Source organism: Pantherophis guttatus, chromosome 7, assembly GCF_059756535.1.
Source record: "Pantherophis guttatus breed Tessera chromosome 7, ASM5975653v1, whole genome shotgun sequence".
NCBI lineage: Eukaryota > Metazoa > Chordata > Lepidosauria > Squamata > Colubridae > Pantherophis > Pantherophis guttatus.
The window spans coordinates 28,627,872-28,652,082 of record NC_142069.1 but is presented as its reverse complement, the minus strand read 5'-3'; the positions used below and the strand labels follow the sequence as shown (position 1 = coordinate 28,652,082).

General features: G+C 40.3%; 1 protein-coding gene across 1 annotated transcript in view; it reads right to left on the bottom strand.

Annotated features, from left to right (window-relative positions):
- Positions 1–14,373, bottom strand: part of CSF2RB (colony stimulating factor 2 receptor subunit beta) — a 33,494-nt gene extending 19,121 nt beyond the window's left edge. Inside the window, exons 1-4 of the mRNA XM_034403172.2 lie at positions 14,169–14,373; positions 12,812–12,908; positions 8,838–8,964; positions 2,000–2,163 (exon numbers count right to left, since the gene is read on the bottom strand). Coding sequence (XP_034259063.2) covers positions 2,000–2,163; positions 8,838–8,964; positions 12,812–12,878 — 358 coding nt within the window. The 5' untranslated portion in view covers positions 12,879–12,908; positions 14,169–14,373. The remainder of the gene's footprint in view (positions 1–1,999; positions 2,164–8,837; positions 8,965–12,811; positions 12,909–14,168) is intronic.
- Positions 14,374–24,211: the final 9,838 nt, after the last annotated feature.

The window sequence follows — 24,211 nt, the reverse complement described above, 5'->3', positions numbered from 1 at the left end:
AACAAACAGTAAGGTTTCATGGAAATTGGGGAGGAGGGGGAAGAGAAGGGGGTCAGTCCTAGTTCTCTTGACTCAAGGCTAACTACCCGCTTGATCCCTCCTCCCCACCCACAATAGCCCTCTTTCAAATTAGCCATGAGTGGCATGAGGGGAGAAACCTCACAAAATAAGACCTAGGACTGGGCTCATTTCATTGTCCTAGCTCCACCTGCATTTCCTCCAAATGGAAGCAAGCAAAGATGGTACAACTATTCCAGATTCCATGGAATTCCTTGTCTAACCAACTCAATCCAGATGTTGTTGTGCAGACCCTGCCTGAACTGGTCTATCAAGGCTTCTTCGTTCCAATCTGCATCTGCTGCCAAGAACCTGAAATTGGCTATGTATTGAAGCTATTTTTTGACCCTTTTTTTGCCTTCTCTGAGCTGCCAAATGTTGCATCTGGCTCTTACAACTCTTTAACAGGTCTCCAAAATGGCTCCTGAATCTGTCCATAAAGTTCTGGTAATTGTCCATGACTTAGTTGTTTCATTCCATGATTGGCAGGGCTCGCTTACCTGCCAATTCCTTTAACTAGCTTAACACAAAAGACACTCTTGTGTGCTCTGTAGGGAATACTGCAGGTTGGATCCCATAAGCAACTCACACTGAGCAATGAAGGTTCTTATCTTGCCTGCTTCTCCCACAAATCTCTCTGACAAGCCTCCTTGGTAACCCAGCAAAACTGGCTACACAGCTGGAACTGCTGAGGAGTAGCCAATGCTGCCACCAGCGGGACATTCTGGACTTGGTGCTCAACCAACTGAAGCACCTTGGCCACTAAGTTCCTGACTTCATCTCCATCCTCTTCTGAGGCTGTAGCAAGGGCATCCATCACATTAGGAGCCAACCCAGCAGCTACTTGTGAGTCCAAGACTATCCTGATAAACTTTCTCCTTTCCTCACGATGTGAGTCGGGAGATTAATGTCAGGCCCAAGCAACCAGATCCACGCATGAAAGGTTCAAGGTGACTTTCATTGTGTTGTACCTATAGTAGAAGAATCTCTCCAGACTGCTCGCCTTCCCTTAGAAACTGTTAAGGTTCCATGGAATTTAGGGAGTAGGGCAGTCCTAGGTCTCTTGTAGCTGTCCAGTGACTCAAGGCTAACTCCCACTTGATCCCTCCTCCTTGCCTAGCTGGGAATTTCCCAACACTTTGTTGCACAACACCAAGGTAGATCTGAGAGAACAAAGTGCAGAAGCTTTGGTCTACAATTCATCTTCTGGATAGAGCACCATTTTGCTTAGCAGTCAGCTTTAAGTGTCTACACAGGTAGTTCTCAACTTACAACAATTCATTTAGTGACCGTTTGAAGTTACAATGGCACTGAAAACAGCCATGATCATTTTTTGCACTTACAATCATTGCAGCATCTCCGTGGTCATGTGATCAAAATTCAGATACTTGGCAGCTGACTCATATTTCTAATGATTGCAGGATTACCTGGGGTCATATGATCCCTTTTGTGATCTTGCTGACAAGCAAAGTCAATGGGGAAGTCAGAGTCACTTCTTAACTGTATTACTAACTTAACAACTGGCATGATAACTTAATAACTGTGGCAAGAAAGATCACAGAATGGGACAAAACTCACTTAATAAATGTTTCACTTAGCAACAGAAATTTTGGGTTCAATTGTGGTCATAAGTCAACTATCTGTACCTAATTCTTGGAATATAAGATTTGTGTTCTATTTGTGATTTTTTCATCGTGCTGCCTAACAACGAAGCTGGCAAGAAAAAGTCCCTTGAGTGTGATGTTTTAGTTGGTGATCATTCTGAAGTTGCTGTACTTCAAAGTGGTCACAGAAACTACCTTTTCAGCAGTTGTTCAGGATAGTACCCTTTTTAAATTGTTTCAAATTGCTTGAGGCAACTTGAACACTGAGTCAGATGTTCTCTACTTGATTAGAGGAAGGTGGATGCAGAATATTTTCACATGAATATGCAGATACATACTGTTCTTGAAGAGGTCAACATTCAGTTGGATTTCCAACTTCCGATCAGGTTTGAAAATGAACATATTAGTCCGTGCAGAATTGAAATTGGTTTCATTCCTCCTACAGTGCCAATGTATCTCAGAGTCTACTTTTTGGCTATTGCAGATCATCTTTGTGAGGTTTCTGTAAGCAACATAACTTTGTTTTATTGAAAAAAGCAATGGTTTCTTACAATATGAATAATTCAAAATTAAGTTAATACTTTTATTATGCTAACAAAGTTAATAAAGAAATGTGCATGCTTTCAACTTCTCCAAAATTCTTCCATCAAGCCAGACAGTATAAAATAGTTGGGGTTCAGACCATGGAATAAGCAATATACATCTGTTTCCCCCTAAATAAGACCTATCCCAAAAAGAAGCCCTAGAATGTTTTACGCATGCGCCTAATATAAGCCCTACTCCCAAAATCAGCCCTACTTAAGCACATGTGCAGCCGGTTGCCCGCCTATTCTGTCTGTTTGCTCACGGTGCCACCAACATTGAGTGGGATGTGGAGATGCCCAAGATGCCCCGCACTGCCTTACCTCAGGGCCCCCACAGCCAGGCTATCCACACCCTACAACTACTTCATGGCTTCGGCATAGGCATGTCGCTTGGCCTCCTGCTCCATTGTGGCCGCAAGCAAGCAAAAGAAGTGGGCTGGCAGCCACATGGGGTCCTGCTGGATGGGGCTGCTGGAGCCACCACCACAAGACAAGGCAAGTGTTGGGGTGTGGGTGGCTATCTGTGGTGGTCCTGAGGTAAACCGGTGCATAGCATGTGGGACAGCTCCACCCCCACCTCACAGTGGCAGCACTGGCATGCCACACGGCCTCCTGCCCCACCACAAGGAAACAAAAGAAGTGTGCCTCCCATACATGGGGAAAAAATAAGACATCCTCAAAAATAAGCTCCGGTGCTTATTTCGGAGCCCAAAAGAAAATAAGACTGGGTCTTATTTTCAGGGAAACACGGGTAATAATAAAGTAAACAATTATACAAGAAAACAATTACTGATGTGGAACAATCAACCCCTTACAGTTTAGTTTTTACCAACTTCTAGGAAAACTGTCATAGATACTCCTGGTTTTCATATGTGAAATGTTACATAACCACCCACTCCTCTTTGTCACCCTGCTTTTTTCCCTTTCCCGGGCAGATTGAAAAACAGTTCCTCTTTCAGAGTAACAGAGGCAGAAGACAATAGTTGAAACTCCACTTCTTCATTTTCTGAAAAAGAACAAAAGGGCAGATGGTGTCCACTTCTCCATTGCTAATGAACTATATTTTGTCATCTCCACAATAGGGAACTTCAGCTTGTATTTCCTCAAACTATAAATAATATGTGGTGAAGGAAGCATGATTACATACACTCTCATGATCACACGTACATATTCATTGGAAAACCCACACATGTATAACTGAACCCGAATAGAATTCTCAAGCTACTGTTGAAAATGATTTCCAATCATGTAGAGCAGGCCTGTCAAACTGGCGGCCCTCATGCCAGTGGTGAAATCCAATTTTTTTTACTACCGGTTCTGTGGCTGTGGCTTGGAAGGCGTGGTGTGGCTTGGTGGGTGTGGCTTGGTGGGTGTGGCAGGGGAGGGATACTGCAAAATCTTCATTCCTACCCCACTCCAGGGGAAGGATATTGCAAAATCTCCATTCCCACCCCACTCCGGGGCCAGCCAGAGGTGATATTTTCCAGTTCTCCGAACTACCCAAAATTTCCGCTACAGGTTCTCTGAACTGTTCAAAATTTTCGCTACCAGTTCTCCAGAACCTGTCAGAACCTGCTGGATTTCACCTCTGCCGCAGGCCAGATATGTCACGTGCAGGCCACATCCACCCCAGCTCCACAAGGGCAAAAAACATCACGATACATCATGATCTGGCCAGTGACACGATCGAGTTTGACACCCGTGATGTAGAGAGAGCTAGATGAACAAGATTTCTAATCATGCAGAAAGAACTAAACACAACATTTCAGTTTAGGTAAATGCTTTGATTGGACCACAATCTATCTATTCAACACAGTATTCAATACAACCGTTGGTTTTACTACCACCACCAGTAGTGGGTTTCAATTTTCTTTGCTACTGGTTCGCTATTGGGAGCGCACATGCGCAGCACTTCTGTGCATGCTCAGAAGCTTCTGCAAATGTGCAGAGTGTTTTTGATGATGTCCTGGTGGGTGGGTGGAGCCTCCGCCACCACCGCTACCAGTTCGCCCGAACTGGGGTGAACCAGTAGCAACCCACCACTGACCACCACCAAACTTTAAACATTTTTAACTTTTGTACAGCATTCAGACATTATCTCTTCCTTGTGCAACTGGGCTTGTGCAGCCTTTTATTTCTCTTCACATGCTAGAGTTAGCCCATCGTGTCTTCAGGTGAGGGAGAAGGGATCAAGCCAGTCATTGAGAACAGTAAAACCTCTCCTCTGAGGTCTCTCTCTCTCTCAAGGAAATATTGGAAAGGGCGAAGTTGTTGAAGATTTAAAATTCTTAAAATGGATTTACAATGGAAACTAGACGTTTTTCTTTTTGGGATTATTAGATAAAGGCATGGGGAAAAATGGAACTTTGTTATATATATTGAAGGCGGCAAGAACTCTATATGCTCAAAAATGAAAAGAGGCATAGATTCCCACAACAGAAGAATGGGTTGAAAAGATGGGGGAACTGGCGGAGATGGCACCATTAATTGCATTCATTAGTGATAAGAATGTAAATAGTTTTGTTTCCTCTTGCTTCTGGACTTTCTGTTTGAAAGAGAAAAAAAATGAAACTTTGATTTTGGGTTTTGATGACTAAGTAGTCCTGGTTATAGAAATGGCTAGTGTTTACTATTTTAGATAAGTAAAAACGTGATATTATAACTGTATTATGTATCTTAATACACCAAAAGAAATTGGAAGTCATTGCTTTTTGTTTCCTTCTTTTCTTTTTCTTTCCTCACTTTATTCACTCCTCTTTCCTTTCCCAACTTTCCATTTTTCCCATTGCCTTTATTTCTATTTGTATTTTACATTAGTAAAAACATTTTTTTAAAAAAAGAAAAAAACAGTTCAAACATTTGGGACTCATTAGCTTAGGGGAAAAATGGTTAGGCTGGAGAATTATTGGGCTCTATTAAATGATGCATGATTTAGAGAAAGTGAATAGGGATGACTAGGATTAACCAGTGAAGAGATTTCGAATAAATAAGAAAAAACGATTCTTTATGCAGCACATAAATAAAATTATGGAATTCATTACCACGAAATGAGATGGTAGCCAGTAATGGCTTTGAAATGGTATTAATAAATTTGTGACAGAAAGTTCTATCAAGGGCTCTTAGTCTTGGGGGACAGCTATGTCTCCCTTTCCTTCTTGAAAACACCCCAGAGACATCTGAGTAACTATTAAGAGAAAGAAAAAGCTGGGTTCATGAACCCTGACCTAAGTCAGCAAAACTGGATTTTATTTATTTTATTTTATTTATTTATTTGTCAAGAACGTATTAGGTAATAAATATAAACATGAATTGGATATATAAAATAAATACAAATACAGGAAACATTAGGACAGGGACGGTAGGCACTCTGGTGCTCTTATGCACGCTTCTTACAAACCTCTTAGGAATGGGGTGAGATCAACAATAGACAATCTAAGGTTAAAGTTATGGGGGTTTGGGGATGAAACCACATAGTCAGGTAGTGCATTCCAGGCATTGACCACTACCATGATGGCGAACCTATGTCACGCATGCCACAGGTGGCACACGGAGCCATCTCTGCGGACACGCAAGCCGACGCCCAGTTCAGCTCCACTGCGCATGTCCACATGCCTCCCACTGGCCAGCTGATTTTTGGGTCTCTGCTGGGAGGCATGCATGCGCAGGGTTGGGGGGCTTGTGCATGCATGCACCCCCTGTGCCTTTTTTTGTCCCAGGAGGCTTCAGGGATGCCTGCTAGCACAAAAACGGGGTGTGGGGCTGCAGCGTGTCCCAGGAGGCTTCAGGGAGGCCTGCTAGCACCAAAACAGGGGTCGGACACGCACACGTGCACGCGTGGATGCAGGGGAGCATGTGGGGGTCACGCGCGCATGCACAGGGGGCAGGGGGAGCACGGGGGGTTGCACGTGCATGTGGGGGGGGGCCTGCGGGGGGCATTGTATTATGGGTGTCGGCACACGCATGTGCTTTCGGCACCCAAGGGGAAAAAAATTAGCCAGCACTGGACCACTCTGTTGCTGAAGTCATATTTTCTTCAATTTCACGTTCTTACATACTTCTTTTTGGTAGCTACTGGAGGGATAGGAGAAGTACTCCTACCATCAGCTCCTTCAAAATCAATAGCACTCCTTAGTTCAAAGATATCTCCCAATATAGATTACCCATTAAGGGGAGAGCAATGAGAAAGAGGCACTTTGTCTGAAATCAGCCTTAGAGCTTTCTTCACTTTCATCTCACTGCAGCACAAACATTTCCCAACAATCTTTTTCCCTCATGGTGTTCTCTTCAACCGACTCCCAGCCCTTGCCTTCAGTCATCCTGAACTGTGCCATTTTGCAGTGCAGGTACTCCTTGACTTATGACGCCAATTGAGCCCAAAATTTCTGTTGTTAAGTGAGACATTTGTTAAGTGAGCTTTGCCCCATTTTGCAACCTTTCTTGCCACAGCTGTTCAGTGAATCACAAGAAAGTCCAGTTGCCTCCTGAAAAAGCACCTTTGGAACACTCTGTGAGTGGTTTACAATGTTAGCATATTGCCCCCAACAATCTGGCTCCTCATTTTACCAACCTCAGAAGGATAGAAGGCTGAGTCAACCTCGAGTCCCATCAAGCTGTGGGCAGAGTTAGCCTGCAATACTATGTTCTTTTTTTTTTTTTAAGGGGAAATTTTTATTTCTAACATGATCCAGCATTCATTACATAGGACCTGTATTGTTGTCACTCAGTGTATTATGCAGCAGCCCCATAGAATTTTCTCCAGTGAATAAAACATTGTATGTATTTCTTTTGTATTAAATGGTTTGGACATAATGGAGAAAAACAGTTGATGAAACATCATCCCAATGGGTCGCTACCAACACATGCTTCACTCTGGTTTTCCAGTCATTGCTGCAATTACAGGATTACCAATTTGTTTACAAATTAGCATTTTTTCCCCCACAAGGCATGTTTGTGATAAAAAAAAATACTATTGGGGTAATACAGCATAAAAACGAGTTGATAAAAATACTATGTTCTAACCATTGAGCCACCAGGGCTCCTTCCTCACCACGCTGTTGATAGCATAGCCAGGTGAACCCAAGAAATAGTATCAGCCATTATTATGGTAGTAATTTTTTACTGGTATAGCATGCTATTTCTCGCTAATCCATAGATGGAATCTTCCAAGGCCATTGTCTTTGGGCAGCAGGAAAATCGAGTTGTTTCCCACAGGTTTTCTTTCTCTACCTGTCAGATTTCTGAGCCCACCCTCAGTCTGGAATCCTGGATCAACCTGAAGAACAGCTTACTAGCAATGAAGCTGGACAAATCTGCGTGTGAAGTGAGAGCAAGAGAGCTCTGCTTCTTCATAAAAAAATTCTCACCATGCCTATCAGTTATTATTTGGGCTGCTTTTGAAAATGAGTTTAACAGAGCTAATCCAGAAGTTGTATCAGGTTTCATTTGGACTCCTTTTGAATGCACCATGCAAAACATTTGCTCAAAACCAGAACAAATTTTAACAGATGGCTTAAACACATTTGTTTAACCTTCTCTGAAAATTCACCTACTTCGCCTCCACATCCCAGGTAAAGGCAATTGGGTGGTAGATATTTTATGAACAACTGGTGACATTTAGAGGGAGAAAAACTAAACTGAGCAAATCCAACAATCCTTTTTTGAAATTCTTTTTAAAAAATAGCACAGATCACTTGCCAATATTAGAGTTATGGCAGGACAGAAGTCAGCAATGAGGGCAGAAAAGTATATATTGTCTAATATTGAGATATATAGCACTTTAATTGAGCCATAAGGGGAAAAAAACTAAAATAGATAAATCAATCCACCATATTTGTGCTTACGACACTTCTGCTTACGATAATTCTGTGCCAAAATTATTATTCTTCCTCCTCCTCCCTCCATATTTCTCATTCAGCATATTTAAAAAGGAATTATATTGAGGTTTCTTGTTTGGGGAGAAGAACATTTCAGCAAAGTTTCCAGAGATAAACTGGAACGTGTGACAAGCATGTCCCAGTGAGTCCATAAATGCCCCATCTTTCCTTTTTTAATTCTTTTGCTTGCAGTCTGATGTCTTCAAGTCTTCTTATGCATCAGTTAAACCCTATAGGAAGACTACTAAGAAAAACCTTCCTAGGGGAGTTCTTTCCTCTTTCTCAGGGGAAAAATAACTTTCAGAAAGCCAAGTTGACACAGTGGTAATTTTCTAAGCATTCACTCGTAAATCTATTCCCTGTTGATGCTATCTGAAAGGGCACATTTCTTTTAAAAATACATAATTTATGTTTAAATGGTACTTCTCTTAACATTTATTTTCTATTTTTTTTCTCTCAAAGTACAGAATGTTTAATTTTTTATTGTTAATTATTTACTTGAATGAATTATTTCCTTGAAATAAGAATGACATTGGAACATTAAGAACATGTGAAGCACCAGTGGAGATACAGTTCTAACTTTCCCTTTTGCAAGCTGCATCTACTCCATGAGCTCCTGTCTCTTAACATTACACCCCCTCTAGAAGTCCTCTTTTGCCCCTCTTTTTCTTTTTTGTGCACCCAAATGCCTGTAAATGAATAAATGCTCAGCCACTCACGAATCATTATCCTTGTGAAAAAGGTGCATCTTGACAAAGGCATTTCCCTCCCGGGGCTCAGACCAGGTGCAGTTCATATATGATTCGTAGTCATTGGAACAGTTCAAGGATTCCTTCAGCCGGCTCTCTAAAAGCAAAAGAGAATATTCCTAAAGACATTAAAGTGCTGTCTCCAGTTTTTCTCAGCAAGAGCAAAAACAGCAATGACAAGAAATGGGTATAAAATGTTTTTTTTTTAATGTTATTTATTTACTTGGGAATTTAAAGCACTATAGAGTCTTCGGAGAGGGGCGGCATATAAATTTAATTAATTAAATTAAATTAAATTATTAAGGAATACAAATTGTGTTTTTTCAAGTGCACCATTTTGAGAAAGACAGAAAGGTTTTATTAAGTTAGATGGCTTGTCTAGATATACACACAAACACATATACAGATTTTTTTTTTAATTTTATACCATCCTACAAAATCTTTCCATTCTAAAATGGCCCTTTAAAATTCAAATGGAACAGAAAGAAAAATGAGAAAGACCCAGGGTAATATAACCATAAAGGCTGATAAGAAGAATAAGTTGAATGTATCAAAAGACTTGGGGGAAATAAACATGTACGCCACAGTAGGAGATGGATGGCCATCACTGAGAAGGCTTGCTCCTAGCTGTCCCTGCCCATATTTAAGCATGAGAGAGCATGTGGAGCAGCACCTTAGAGGATGATCTAAGTGCTCGTGCAGCATTCACTTTTAGAATCCAATTCATCCCGCATCTGCTTAATATTTTCCAGTTGTTGACCAAGGGCTCTGTACGAACCGGCAAGGACACCAATCTCCTAACTGATAAAAGATGCCTAGAATGCAAACCTTTTCTCCAGCTCTGAACATACAAATACATCTTTTGACAACCACAACAAAAAAAGCCACCAGTGAAGTAAAACTCATTGTTCGTCTCCAGCCTTGTGTAGCCATAATTTTTTGACAAATGCAACAGGGAGGTAGAGTTTGCATCTTTCAAATTATTATTATTATTAAGAGTTTCTTTCTGCAAAAATTGAAAAGCCAATGCCTATATCTGGATAGATGTGTGTTAACACTTTTATTTGAGTGTGACCTTAAATAATGTGAACAGTACAAGTAACTGGACATGATAAGTTTACATAGACGTCCAAAAGAAGGGACACAAATTGGACAGATTGCACATTACTGTAGGCATAGATGTTACAGTAAAAGGTTTCTCATGGACAGTGTAAATATTAAAACAGCCCTTTGGAGAAGAGGGTGTCCTTCTACCTTGTATGATGTTTTGGGTAGGAGCCCTGCTGGGAGAAAAACCAGTAAGGTAAGGCTGGTCAAAAATATTTTGTCCCCTGAAGCTGAGAACTTGCTTCATTCTTTTATTTCCATAAAAATAAGGCATGTGTTTTTATTTACTTATCATATTTGAATACCACTGTAATCTAGACAGGCTCCCAATAATTATCATTCACATACAATAATATAATTAAAATATCCATGTTACACAGCTAAAACACCCATAGTATATACATTAAAAGAATCTTTAAGAATCAAAATGACCATGTAATATAATATGGTGAACCAATATAATTTCCAATGACCGAACACAGGCAGGAGTGTCTAAATTTCCATACACCCTTTGCAAGAGGTCCATTTCAATAACTTCCCAAAAATATAATAGCAGAGGCAATTCAAGTCACTATTGGGAGACTCTTCCAAAGCACAGGTGCTCCTACTGAGAAGCTATGTTTCGAGCACATTACTGCAGTTTTATCCATTACTTCACAGAAGTGGAGAACTAACATTATATCAGTTTGATTCTGATCGAAAAAGACAGCCCTGGAAGTATCCAGGTGCCAAACTTTGTAAGCTTTATTAAATTACATATTGAATTATATCCAGAAACCAATTGACATCCAATGCAGAGCTCATAACACTGATGTAATATGCTCATAGTGAGGAGTGCCAGCTAACAAATCCGCCATCAAATTCTGCCCTAATTTAATGTTCTGGATAGTTTTCAAAGGCAGCCCTATGTAGAGAATCTTGCAGTAGTCTATACAAGTAATTGCAATGGAGTGAATTGTCATCAAACGTCTCTCTTGCTCCAAGCAGGGCTGCAACTGGTAAACCAGCCAAAACTCGACAAAGATATTTGTGAGAGTCTACCTGCCCATCCAATAGTAGCCACAAATTTAGGAGAACCTTCAAGTTACAGTCTAGCTTCTTAAAGGGTACAGCTTCCTTGTCAAGAGACAGTACTGGAATTGGCAAAGCACACCACTGCACAAAGCAACAATGCTATCCTATTTGGGTCCAGATTTAGCCTGTTTTGTCCCATTCAATTCTGGCAATTTCCAAGGACAAATGTGTACACATGAACGGTATACTAATGGTACCATATCTTGAACTTCCAGATGACATTCTAAGTACATTCATATTAATGTTGAAGATTGTTGGTGGGGGGGAGAGAAATCCTACAGTATCCACAAAGTAATGATTACCTAGGCCAATCTCTGACCCGTACAACCACCATTTAAAACTACACACTAAAGCAGGAGCTCGAGCCTTTGCATTTGGTCCAGAAGAATATTATATTCATGGTATAGGCTGCACATTATTCCTATCCAGATCCCAACTAAAGTCATCTATTGTGGCAATCATAGTGTCAAGCCCCGTCACAGCTGGGCAAGATCAGGGAAGCAAGAATTACACAGATTTCAGTAAGGTATCTTTAATACTAGGTTAAGATAGATAAGAATATTGTAAATTATAAAAGAAATCTTCCACTTTTGTTTATAGTGTGATAATTAAGGTGGAATTTTTCTGAATTATTTAAAAAGATTTTTCCCAAGTTTATTTCTAACTGGGCTAAATAGCCATTTATGAGATAAGCTATCAACCAACTCATGCTTTTCTCTTGATAGTTTACATCTATCCTCTTTCCATTCTTTTCCAAACCTCCTCACTAGGCAATAGTCAGTCGCATTCAAGGAGTGCCTTTTAAGGAAAAGGAACATTACAATCCTATTGAAATCTGCGGTCACCCATTCCTTGCTGGAGTGAAGTTTTGATAATCTTGAGTCTTTGGAGAAAGGCGGCATACAAGTTGAACAAATACAAGTTGAACAAATAAATCTCCCAGCTTCAGCTTGTCACACTTTCTCCAGCTCCACATAAGAGCTAGGTGGGGCATGGTTCCAGCCCATAAATGGCTGAGGACATACCAAAGAGCAGCATCAGAATCAGAATTCCAGTGACATGGCAAGACTTCAGTTACCACATTGACCTCCACGCACAAACAGTCAAGATTTTTGTTAATCTGGACAATTTATCAGTAAAAAGCTGCATAAAATAGTCTCAGTGGACAGGCAGGGGATCCCCCTGTAATTGCCACCTCAGAAGGGAGTTACCAACATTCTCAGGAATGTTGCTATTAGGGACTATGATGGTGAGTCTTCTCTATTCAGCCACCTTTTTTGAAACAACAATATCTCAGAGATCAGGATAGTACAACATTCCTAGGATTTCAGAAGGTCTTTTAGCTCTAACTTCCAGTGATTCATGACTGTGATTCAACACAAGTTTTGGTCTCTACTGAAGAAGGGGTATTTGTATTGGCCATCATTGGTCTGACTTCAAACGGAATGAGAATCTTTCCAAGCATGAATCTCACATAGTTCTTTATGGCAAGATTTATTAAGAAGAATGGAATGGAGCTGTAAGAATTCCAGTGACTGAATTATACTGTATTTAGCATCAATTTACCCCATGTACATAATGGCTTTGGTTTTTTTCCTAATGGCTTTCCCATTATCAGGTAAGGGCATAGTCTTTTCACTAATAATGGGGAGGCTTGCAATTGACTATTGATCAAAGAGCTTCCTGATTCTTTATCAAGAAAAGAAAGATGAGAAGGAGCAAAGATGGAAGTGAAGAGTAAAATGTATGAATAGAAAGCCTACCTCGAGCTTCAATGATGACAACAGTAAGACTTAAAGTCAGAGCAATGCCATAGAGCTTCATGTTCATTAAATACTCTTTGTTGCTTGAAGAACTCACCTGTGGGCAAAATAGAATTTTTTCAGGTACTTTCCCCTGCTGAATATGAGAGTAAAACATTCAGTGCAATTATTAATGCTCCACTTGATTAGTTCCCAAATTATTATTATTTTCGTTTTGCTTGCCCACACTCCCTTGCTGCTTCTTAACAAATTGCATTTTTTGCCACTATATCACCAAGACTGGGAGATTGAGCTACCTGTTTGCCAAGAAAGTTTGCAATTAGATCCATTTATTAAAAGAAACAAGAAAACAAAAATAAAACAAAACTTCTATGGACTCCCAAGTTCCCATCAACTTCCCAGGGTTTCTTCAAAGATTAAAACCTCCAACCAGATCATCACAGTTGAAAGACAGAATCACAATTCTGAGGTTAATTATCTACCATCAGAGAGAACTGTTCTGGTTTCTCTCTATATTGTAGACCAATATCATATTTTATAGAGCGAAGATAGAAAAGATAGAAGAAACAGAATCTTACCACATCTCTTCCCCAGAGAAATTCTCCATACATGTATCTTAGAATTCCAGATCAGGCCAGTTAGACATGACACCAAAGGCCCTGATTCTGTGAGGCTGACCCTCAATCTCCATTAGCTGTCAGATCTGAATTAGGAACGTACTTGTGTTCACTTCATCACCAGTGGGGTTAATATTTATTTGTCTAATGACTCTTATTTTGTGGATTTTGTTATTAGAGCAAATAATAAAGTGAACTCTCTATTGATTTAATTTTTTTTTAAATATGTCTTTTACTTTTGAATGGTGACCAGAATTCACTGGAGATGGGCAGTGAATACATTTAAAATTATTAGATTGGTCACACAGTCAGCTAAATGATTAGATTGAATTTGACCTTTTTATTCACCTCTCAGAATAACAGAGTTGGAAGGGACCTTGGGGTTCTTTTAGTCCAATCCCCTGCTCAAGCAGGAAACCCTATATCATTTCAGACAAGTCCAAGGAGACCATAAGTTGAGGTTCCACCTTAAACACAAAGCCAACTGGGTGACCAGTCATTCATTCTCAGCCCTAGAAAGTGGGAAATGGCAAGCCACTTCTGTAATTCTGCATAGACTTGTCCAGGCAGTTGCCAGGAATCAACGCTGACTCAAAGACATGTATAGCAACATACCCAATAACAGCAATAAAAACAGCAACAAAAGCAGTTTGCATTTATTGATATTTTCGAGAGAGGGAAAATGATTAAAAAAACTTTAAAAACCTAATAATATGTAGTAACAAATAATAAGCACTCACCTTCTCATTTAATTTTTCTCTTCTTTTTGCTGATAGTTTCAAACTATACAATTAGTAATGAAGGATTAAGCTTTTTACTTCATGTTGCCACCATTGCCAATTAAAACTTTTCATAATTACAGGAATCTTCAAATACAATCTTCCAAAAATGAATGAAACGTTGATAGTTTAACCATACAGTTTGCATGTTGATCAGTTTCTGGTAAAGTTTCATTTGTTCCTTTCTGTTTTTCTTTTCTGGTAGTTTCCTTTTTTCAAAGTAGTCTTTCAACATCTCTTTTGCTTACGGAAGAGAAACTAAATGTTTCATGTTTAAAATAATTGCATAACGTTTTAAAGAAAGCATTGTATTTCACTGAATAATCTACAGCAAGGTGTCCAACCAATGGGCCATGGGCCACATGCAGCCCTGGACAACTAGTAATGTGACCCCTCAAGACCTCAAAAAATAAAGGAAGTTAGTTTTTCATACACATTGATTATATGGTGGCATATATTCCTCTTCGCTCAAAATGGCCCAGGCAAGCGAAAAGGTTGGCCATGCCTGATCTAGACTATCTATTACAGGGGTGTCAAACTCAAGGCCCGGGGGCCGGATCCAGCCTGGGGGGTGCTTAGATCTGGGCCGCAGGCCCGCCCTGGAAACAGCGAAGGACCAGCCCACAATACCTCTGCCAGCGAAAAGGGAGCTCAGGAGGGTTGTGTCGGCCCTCCCGGGCTCCATTTTGGGCCACGCCGGCTTCCTGTCACCCTCTGCCAGCAAAAACAGAACTCATGGAGGCTGCACGCAACCCTCCCGAGCTCCCTTTTCACTGGCAGAGGACTGCAGGAGGCCATCATGGCAGAAATGGAGCTCAGGAGGGCCGTCGTGGCCAAAAACCAAGCCTCAATGAGCGACATTGAGCTGGCCATGCCCCCCCACCCCGACACTCCCAAGGTCAAACACACCCTGATGCAGCACTCAATGAAATCGAGTTTGACACCCCTGATCTATTATAATCAAACTATAATTTTATTGGACAAAATGATTGGACAAAAATGCGATGTGATTTGCAATATTTACATAATAATATCCTTACATAGATAACACAGGTTATATAGTTTATACCATTTCTTAATGATATCAACATTCAAGTGACACAAGTTACAATATTAGAGTCACTAAAATGAAATATTCTTAGGTTAGAGATATTTTGGGCAGTGCTCTTTCCCACCACTGTCCATTAAAATGAGATTTCAAAATATATTGTTTTTTACACACACAAAAATCCACCTAGAATATCCAGTTTTTCTTCAGAGTGAGGATGTATACCTAGCTGCCATTCCCATATTCATTCAGAATCTGCCAGTTTTTACCAAGTTATTAATCTAAGGGTACAATAGTGTAATTATCTGTGCTAGTTTCACTTAAAAAATCCATCGCCTGACACTCTTGTTAATGGCCCTGACTCAACAATGGCCATGAGACACATACTGTAATCTTGTTATTCTGCACTGAGTGTTGCCTTTGGGCAGATGTGTCCAAAAAGAATAGCACAATCAGATGTTTTAAACGCTTTAATTTGGATACCAGTCCTAAATAGGGGATTTGGCTAGATGGCCTAAAAGCCCCCTCTCAAATCTATTCTAGGGGACCAAAAACCAGAGGTAGAACATGGACTCTAAATGCCAAATCACATTTTCTTTTCCACAAAATACAGTATATCAAAATTCAAGTTTCACAAAAGGCGAAGTGTTGACAGAAAAACATACCCACATCCTTAGGGAAAACAAACACACCAAACTTCCACATGCAGGGGTGAGGGAGAGCAACATTGAATCTTAGCTTGCCGGCTTTTCATTCATTTATTTTAAATGAAATAAATTTTTGAACAGTTCTGAGAAAGAATGTTGTTGGGTAGATGCCAAAGAAAGATTCTTAGGCATATTAGTGATCATGAGCACCATATTTAAGATCCCCAAATTAAGACATCATCTTAAATTAAATTGTGGGTCATTATCATTTGACTTATGTAAGGAGCTGTTTGGCAGATTCCATCTTTCATATGCAGAAAATTCAATTCTATCAACTGTTATCTTTCAGCCTTTTGTATGGTAGCTATTTAGATAGCCCTCTGCTCAAAGGTATCTAGAGGAGAGGCAGATAGTCAAAATGAACAAGATGGAAAGAATAGAGTCAAAACCTACATACAAACCACACACAGACAGATACACATTATGATGCTACCTGAGGCTGTTTTAAACTCAGCACACTACCCCCAAGTTAACAATGGTTTTCTAATGTGATTTTGTTTTAATCTCACAACTCATATGGAACAATAAACTATCAATATAGCCTGAGTTTACACTACACACCAGCCAACCACATTCAACAAGTAATGTGGACCAGCTTCAACAAAGGCTAAGTGATGCTGAGAAATCAATCACGCAAAAATTACACTAATATGATTTAATAGCATTAGTCAAGATGGACCAATTGCCTCACTGGCAGCCAGCTTCAAATATTCAGGAATAAAGTTTCATATGAAATTGTCTTTCTGATTTATTTTATACAACAGTGGATTCGACATTTCATTATGATATTCAGCTGTTGCATGTTGCTACCAGTTTCCTATCTTTCTATACTATTGTGTGCATTAGATTGTATAAAAGAACACATCTGTTTTCTCAGAGTTTAATGGAAAACAGAAAATCTAATCCATCCCCATGCCAGAAAGAAATGCTAATTGGTTGGGGAATTAAATTTGCATGGATTTAATTCCATTAAATTCCAGAGCTTTTGCAATTAAGAGAGAAAAGTTTCAGCCAATACAAAATGTCAGTGTTGCTGGCCAAAGATTATTCATGCAACTAAAAGAAAAACAAATAAAACACCAAAAACTCTTACATCTCCTGGTAATTTTCTAGTTGCTAAAAGGGCCAGCACAAAAAGTAATAACAGGGATTTTTTTTTCATCTCTATCCTCCTTATACTGCAATTTGAGCAGAGCATGATGTGATTCAGAAAATAAATCCTGAATGCTTCATTTAAAAGATGCAGTTATCTGAAATTATATCTTTCCTCCCTGCAATCCCAAATGTGGGGTGTGCAAGATGTATGGTGTGGAGGAGTTGTCCTTGTTTTTTGACTCTTTAAATGACTCTCTTAACAGATTTAAAAGTAAAGAATTGTAAGAAGTGGTGTTGCTTAGAGGTTGCGCATCAACGCTGAGCATCTGAATAGAGATGGAGCAGGATCTCAGTCTTCCTACTGTAGTGTGATGGATTGCATTTAATTAAGTTATAGCAATAGCACTTAGATTTATATACCACTTCACTGTGCTTTATAGCCCTCTCTAAGCAGTTTATAGAGTCAGCCTATTGCCCCCAACAATCTGGGTCCTCCTTTTACCCACCTAGGAAGAATGGAAGGCTGAATCAACCTTGAGCCTGGTGGGAATCAAAGAGCTGAACAGCTGGTAGTTAGCAGAAGTAGTCTGCAGTACTGCATTCTAACCACTGTGCCACTACAGCTCTTATAATCTATCTTACTATATTAATGCATACCCTTAATTTCTTTTAGCATTTTTTGGGCAATGCTTGCATTAATGACACACAATCCTAGTCCTCCCTGCACCAGAACTCCCCTCCCCCTTCATCAAACCTCCCTCCCTCCCTCCCTCCCTCCCTCCCTTCCTTCCTTCCTTCCTTCCTTCCTTCCTTCCTTCCTTCCCAACCGAAAAAATGTCCTTTCAAAACTGGACAGCATTTATCTGTCTTCTCAGTTCTGAAGGAGCTGTCTTGCTTCCCTTCATAGAAACCATAGCTCTGTCTCACTATTCCCTTACTTAATTATTTCTATCATTCTTTCTCCAGTGTAATGTTGAATGCCAACTGATCTAATCCCAGTATCAAAGTCGCCCTATGTTTAAGAAGTTCAAGAAGTTTGTGCCTGTGCTTCTGACAATCAAACAGCTTGATGTGTCTTCCTTTGCCCAGTGGTTTGAGAGAAATATGTTCCCCAAGAGTAGCTGAACTCACATTTCTTCTTTCATCCCATACTCTTGGTTTGGAGCAAGTTCTCAACATGCCCCAGGAGCAATGACAGGTTAAGAATTTATTTTCTAAGGAAAGATAATTTATACCATTGGGTCCTATTCCCCCCCCCCCCATTAAATAGCAGAGAATAGAAATTAGCTGCAAAATTTGCAAGGCAACAGACAGAAGCTCATTCCCTATTCATTCAAGGGGGAAAAACAGCTAGAGTTATTTCTAAGAGATTGAAAGAAGTATGGCAGAAGAAATGAGAGAGGAAGTAGACACTGAAACCTATCTAAGAAAGGCAGGTTAAAACCTTAAAGTAATTATGGGCTCAGAAGAAAATCAATGCAAAAAAAAAAAAGGCACATAATTAAAATTACCAGTTATTTCATACATACCTTATTTCTGACAGGTTTCCTTTGCTTTTAGCAGCAATGTGGAATTCAGACATGCCAGCCGGTAAAATTTTCCCAAAGGCTCCTAAGGGGCACTAATTTATTAGACAAACACCCAAGGTAGCTAACTTGTTATTCATAAAAAATATGGAATAGTTAGATTTGTGCCTTGCATGTGATAACTGATAGGGAGTAGAGAGTTCCAGACTTGAAAGTTACAAAATGAAATCCTTCCAGAGTCTAAAGCATTTGTGTGGTTTCCCATTCCTTAAAGCAAATAGGAGGTTGGGAGGCTTTGTATCCGCATGGGAAGATTTTGTACCATCCACAATTATGTGCTAATTATGACCTCCCTTTTCCTTGTATGCTGCCTCCTGCCATCTCATCCCGATTACTCCAAAGAGAGCAAAGAATGAAAGTTGAAATCCTCATTTTGCATGTATCTTATTTACAAGATGGCCAAGAGACAGGTTGAAGGGTTTTGTCCACCCTTATACAACTACAGCAGTCTGCAACTTCCCTAGTTTACCACACTTTAATTGAGTCCCTGAAGATCAAGAAGATATTCTTATCATTGGGGATTTTTTAGAAGAGGAAATGCTGTAACCAAGGGGGACTTTTATTTATTTATTTATTTATATGTGCATGGATATATTATTAGACTCCTGTGCCATGCACCTCCCCAACAATGGAGAAGAAACGTACCACATTTCCACAGAAACTAACCACCGCCACCCAACTGTAAAGAAATTCTAAATCAGCTTGAGGAAGAACTAGAAAACGGAAGCTCCTTTTGTTTGGAATATACTTTTGAGGAATTTGGAAATGGGATTTTTATACAGTATTGGGGTATTTCCAATTAGTTTCTACTTCCCTCTTCTCTGGTTCAAAGTGGGGAAATCTCAGAGAGGTTCAGGGTTTCCAATAGATCTAGGCCAGTGATGGCTAACCTTTTTGCCATCGCGTGGCAGGAGAGTGGGGGCAGAGAAGGTTCATGCACGTGCATGCCCACACCAATAATTCTATGCACCCTGCCCTGTGCATGCACACGCAACCCCCCCTCCCCCTCCCCGCTCCTGGTACGTGATGGCCGGTAGGCCCGTTTTTCTTTCTTACCTGGCTCCAGATCCTCTCTATGCATCTGGGAAGGGTGAAAAGAGCCTTTTCCACTCCCTCAGAGGCAGAGGGTCTAGCAGTATGGTCAAGGATCAGGGATGGTAAAAGTTATAGCCCTGTCCAGAGGTGGTATTCAGACGGTTCAGACCGGTTCGAGCAAACTGGTAGCAGCAACTGCTGCTGGGCCTGCCCACCCACCCCAGGGTAATGCTGTCCTATTTAGCTATGTTTTCGAGGCCGAGTGCATGTGCGGAAGGTGTGGAAGGCGCGCACGTGAGCAAAGCGCATGCACAAAAGGCGAGGCACATGTACGGAAGGCGCGCAGGCGCAAAGCAAGCATGCACACGCAGGGCAAACTGGTGGTAAGAATATGTGAAACCTACCGCTGGCCATGTCCCTGGTTAACTATGCACAGTAATGGTTTAACAGGGATTAAACCATTCCTTCTAGTCCAAGAATGAAATTCAAGAACAACTTCAAGATCTACCAACTGGAGCTCGAAGGAAACCAGTACAGGGGTGGGTTCTAATTTTTTTTACTACCGGTTCTGTGGGCGTGGCTTATTTTATGGGTGTGGCTTGATGGTCATGTGACAAGTCTTTAGGCTTTAGCAGAGGTACTGGTCTACCAGGCTTTTAACTGCTTGCAGAGCTGTACCGGTCTACTCATTTGTTTTTGCAGGCACTGGTCTACCCATTTATTTTTGCAGGCACTGGTCTACTCATTTATTTTTGCAGGCACTGGTCTACTCATTTATTTTTGCAGGCACCGGTCTACTCATTTGTTTTTGGAGGCACCGGTCTACCACCACCTGCCTTTTAACACTGATCAGCTGTAGGACGGCCCTTTGAAACCCCGTGGCAAGAGTTTAAACATTTTTTTCCTTCTAGCTGATCAGCTGGGACTCAGGAGGCAGCAATAGATTGGGGGTGGGGCCAAATAAAAGGTAAGAATAACGCGGGGGAGCAGGGGGCGGGGGGAGAACTGGTTCGGTGACGTTATATCGTCACCGCTACCGGCTCGGCGGAACCGGGTGGAACCGGGAGGAACCCACCACTGAAACAGTAGGTCAGAATGTTTAGGAACTAGAATTAAAAATGCCTTCCTTATGATCACCTCAGAAATATATTTATAGTATAAAAAGGGGATGATTTTGCCAATTCTGTTTGTCCCTGATTTTTCAACATACCAACCACAAGTTCTATTTGCAACTGAGTGGAAAAACTGCATACATATTTGCACAGAAAAATACATATTTGTACAGGGAGTCCTGTTATGTTGCTAAGTGAGAAATTTGTTAGTGAGTTTTGCCTCATTTTACGATTTTTCTTGCCAATTTGTAAAGTGAATCACTGCAGTTATTGTTAGTAACACAGTTGTTAAGTGAATCTGATTTCCCCACTGACTTTGCTTGTCAGAAGTTTGCAAAAGATGATCACATGATCCCAGGACACTGCAAAGTTCAAATATATGAACCAGTTGTCAAGCATCTGAATGTAAATCACAGGACGATGGTCATAAGTCTGAAAAATGGACATAAGTCACTTTTTTCAGTGCCGTTGTAACTTTGAAAGATCACTAAATGAACTGTTGTAAGTGGAGGACTACCTGTATATCGTTGAATACCATGTCTTTACATATATTTTCTGTAAGGCATCTACTTTTTTAAAAAAAAATCTTCCATAAAAAGTGCAAATTTCTGCAGATGTTTGCTATCATATAGACCCTCCTCCAATATATGAGCTGATGAAATTCAGTCTCGTATCTGTAATCAAAGCACAAGTTGTTCTTAACAGATATTAAAGTACACTAAAATGCATAGTTTGTTGGAAAAATATGTAGAAATATCCACTTGCATATTTCTAAAAAAAGAAATCTTGACATAGACTAATACGTGCTTTGACTGAGTATATGCAGATGTGAGGGGAAAAGAACGGAAAGGAAAGTGATTCACCCCCCAATTTCTTTCTCTGAGTCTAAATGCCAAGGTCATGTATTCTCTGGGTCCTTTTTCTTTAAAATGGAGATAACTCAGGAAGATATGGTACAGCCTCAATATACCATATTTTTCGGGGTATAAGACGCACCGGAGTATAAGATGCACCTTAGTTTTTGGGGAGGAAAATAAGAAAAAAGCTGACTGGTAGGTGGATTGGCCTCCCGGAATACCCCCAATCAGCTGTTCCCAGTGGTGAATTTTAGCAACAGGTTCCTTGGTTGTGAGCTCTGTGTCTTGCTTTTTTTTCTGCCTCTGAAACTCTGTTTCAGAAAAAACTTTTTTTCTGTCTCTGAAGCAGAGCTTCAGAAAAAAAAGCTTTTTTTCTGAAGTGTTTGGAGGCTTTTTTTCTGAAGCTTCTTTCAGAGGCTTTTATTCTGAAGGACTATCTGTACTCTGTTCAATCTCCTTTCTTTGGTATTGGTATGTAGATTAACCTCTTCCAATCTGTTGGTTATTGTGTCATTCTCCAGATTTCTTAGCATAGTTTGGTTAGAACCTTTACTGATTCTCCTTTTGTTGCTTGCCATATTATTTTAGATCAGTGGTTCTCAACCTTCCTAATGCCGCGACCCTTTAATACGGTTCCTCAGGTTGTGGTGACCCCCAACCAGGGGTGGGTTCTAAATTTTTTAACTACCGGTTCTGTGGGCGTGGCTTATTTTGTGGGCGTGGCTTGGAGGTCATGTGACTGGGTGGGCATGGCTAGCTGGTCATGTGGCTGGGTGGCCATGGCTATGTCTATAGGGACTACTCAGAGGGCTGAAAAAAGTCATTTCTGACAGGTCCTCGCACTTTTGACTGGTCCTCACACTTATGACCATCCTCACATTTATGCCCGTGCAGCATTCTTAACAACCATGTCACTCATTTCACAACTGCTTCTCTTCACCATGGTGACAAGATAGGGCAAAAACGTAAAATGTGAGGACAGTCATAAGTTCGAGGACTGGTCAAAAGTGCGATGACCAGTCAAAAATAACTTTTTCAGCCCTCTGAGTAGTCCATATGCACAAAAGGACTACCCAGAGGGCTGAAAAAAGTGATTTCTGACAGGTTCTCGCACTTTTGACCGGTCTTCGCACTTATGACTGGTCATCATTTATGCCCATTGTAGCATTCTTAACAATGTGTCACTCATTTCATAACTGCTTCTCTTCACCATGGTGACAAGATAGGGCAAAAACGTAAAATGTGAGGATAGTCATAAGTTCGAAGACTGGTCAAAAGTGCGAGGACCAGTCAGAAATAACTTTTTCAGCCCTCTGAATAGTCCATATCCATAAAAGGATACAGCAATAGAGAGGGATGAAGGAAGGGAAGGGAAATTAGAGTAGGAGTGAGGGTAAGAGAGGGAGGAAGAGAGGAGGAGAAGGAGAAAGGAAGAGGAAGTAGGGAGGAGAAGAAGAGGGTGAGGAAGAGAAAGTAAGAAGGAAAGAAAAGAGAGAGATGGTAGGTTTGAGGAGAAAGATTGCTGTACAATAAAAAAGATGAAAGGGAAGAAAGCCAACCCCAAACAAATATAAAGATATTAAGATAAAGAATGAATTGTTAAACTTTAAAGAATAAAAGAGAACAAATATGAATAAATAACAATAATTAGAAACACACATACAAACATACAATGTATTTTCTTTGAACAGAGTATTTGGCCGGTTCATAAATTTAAACAGTGTTTAGTCATTTCAATTAAATTTACAATTTCTATATTTCCTTTTTGCCATATTTATTCCTCATCTATTTTTGTAAAAAACCAATATTACCCTTCATCCTCATCTCTAATCTTAATCAAATTCAATTTTTCCCTTCTATTCTATATTATACCCCTTCCCATTGTCATCTATTTTTATATCCATCCTCACATTGGTTAATTATGTAATATTACAGTTGTTTAATATAAATTCAACATTTTAATAAAAATCACCAAATAATTTTCCCCATATATTCCTCCAAACCACAACTTAACCATTTCTGCTTTCAACACAATATACAATTAATAGTATCTCAATTATTACAATTCCCTAGTTAAATAGAGCTTTTTTTCTTTTGTGTTTTAAAATCTCCTCTTTTTCCCTAAATTTCCTATTGTTTGCACCTACTTTTTTTGGTGAGGAAAAAGAAAAGAAATCTGCCTGCCTAATTTTCCAAGTTGCAGCAACAGCAAAGGAGTTTCAGTTTCAGTTTCGTTTTTCAGCATAGATAGGGGGAAAAAAATCTGCACTCTTTGCAAGCAAGCAGCAGAGCCCTGAGCAAAACAGCTGAGAGCAAATCAGCTGGGGGTCGGGAGCCGATCTAATCAAGGGCTAATTAGCCTATGCTGAAGCTCTGCGGGCCAATAAAATTACAAAAAAACACCGAACCATTTGTTAAATTGCTGGCTCCCCCACCCCTCGCCCACCACTATTTATTGGCAATAAATAGTGGTGCGGAGGGGCGGGGCAAGTCAGCAATTTAACAAATGGTTTGGCTGCACCACTGGCTATAGGGCGGCCCTTTGAAGCCCCGCGACAAGAATT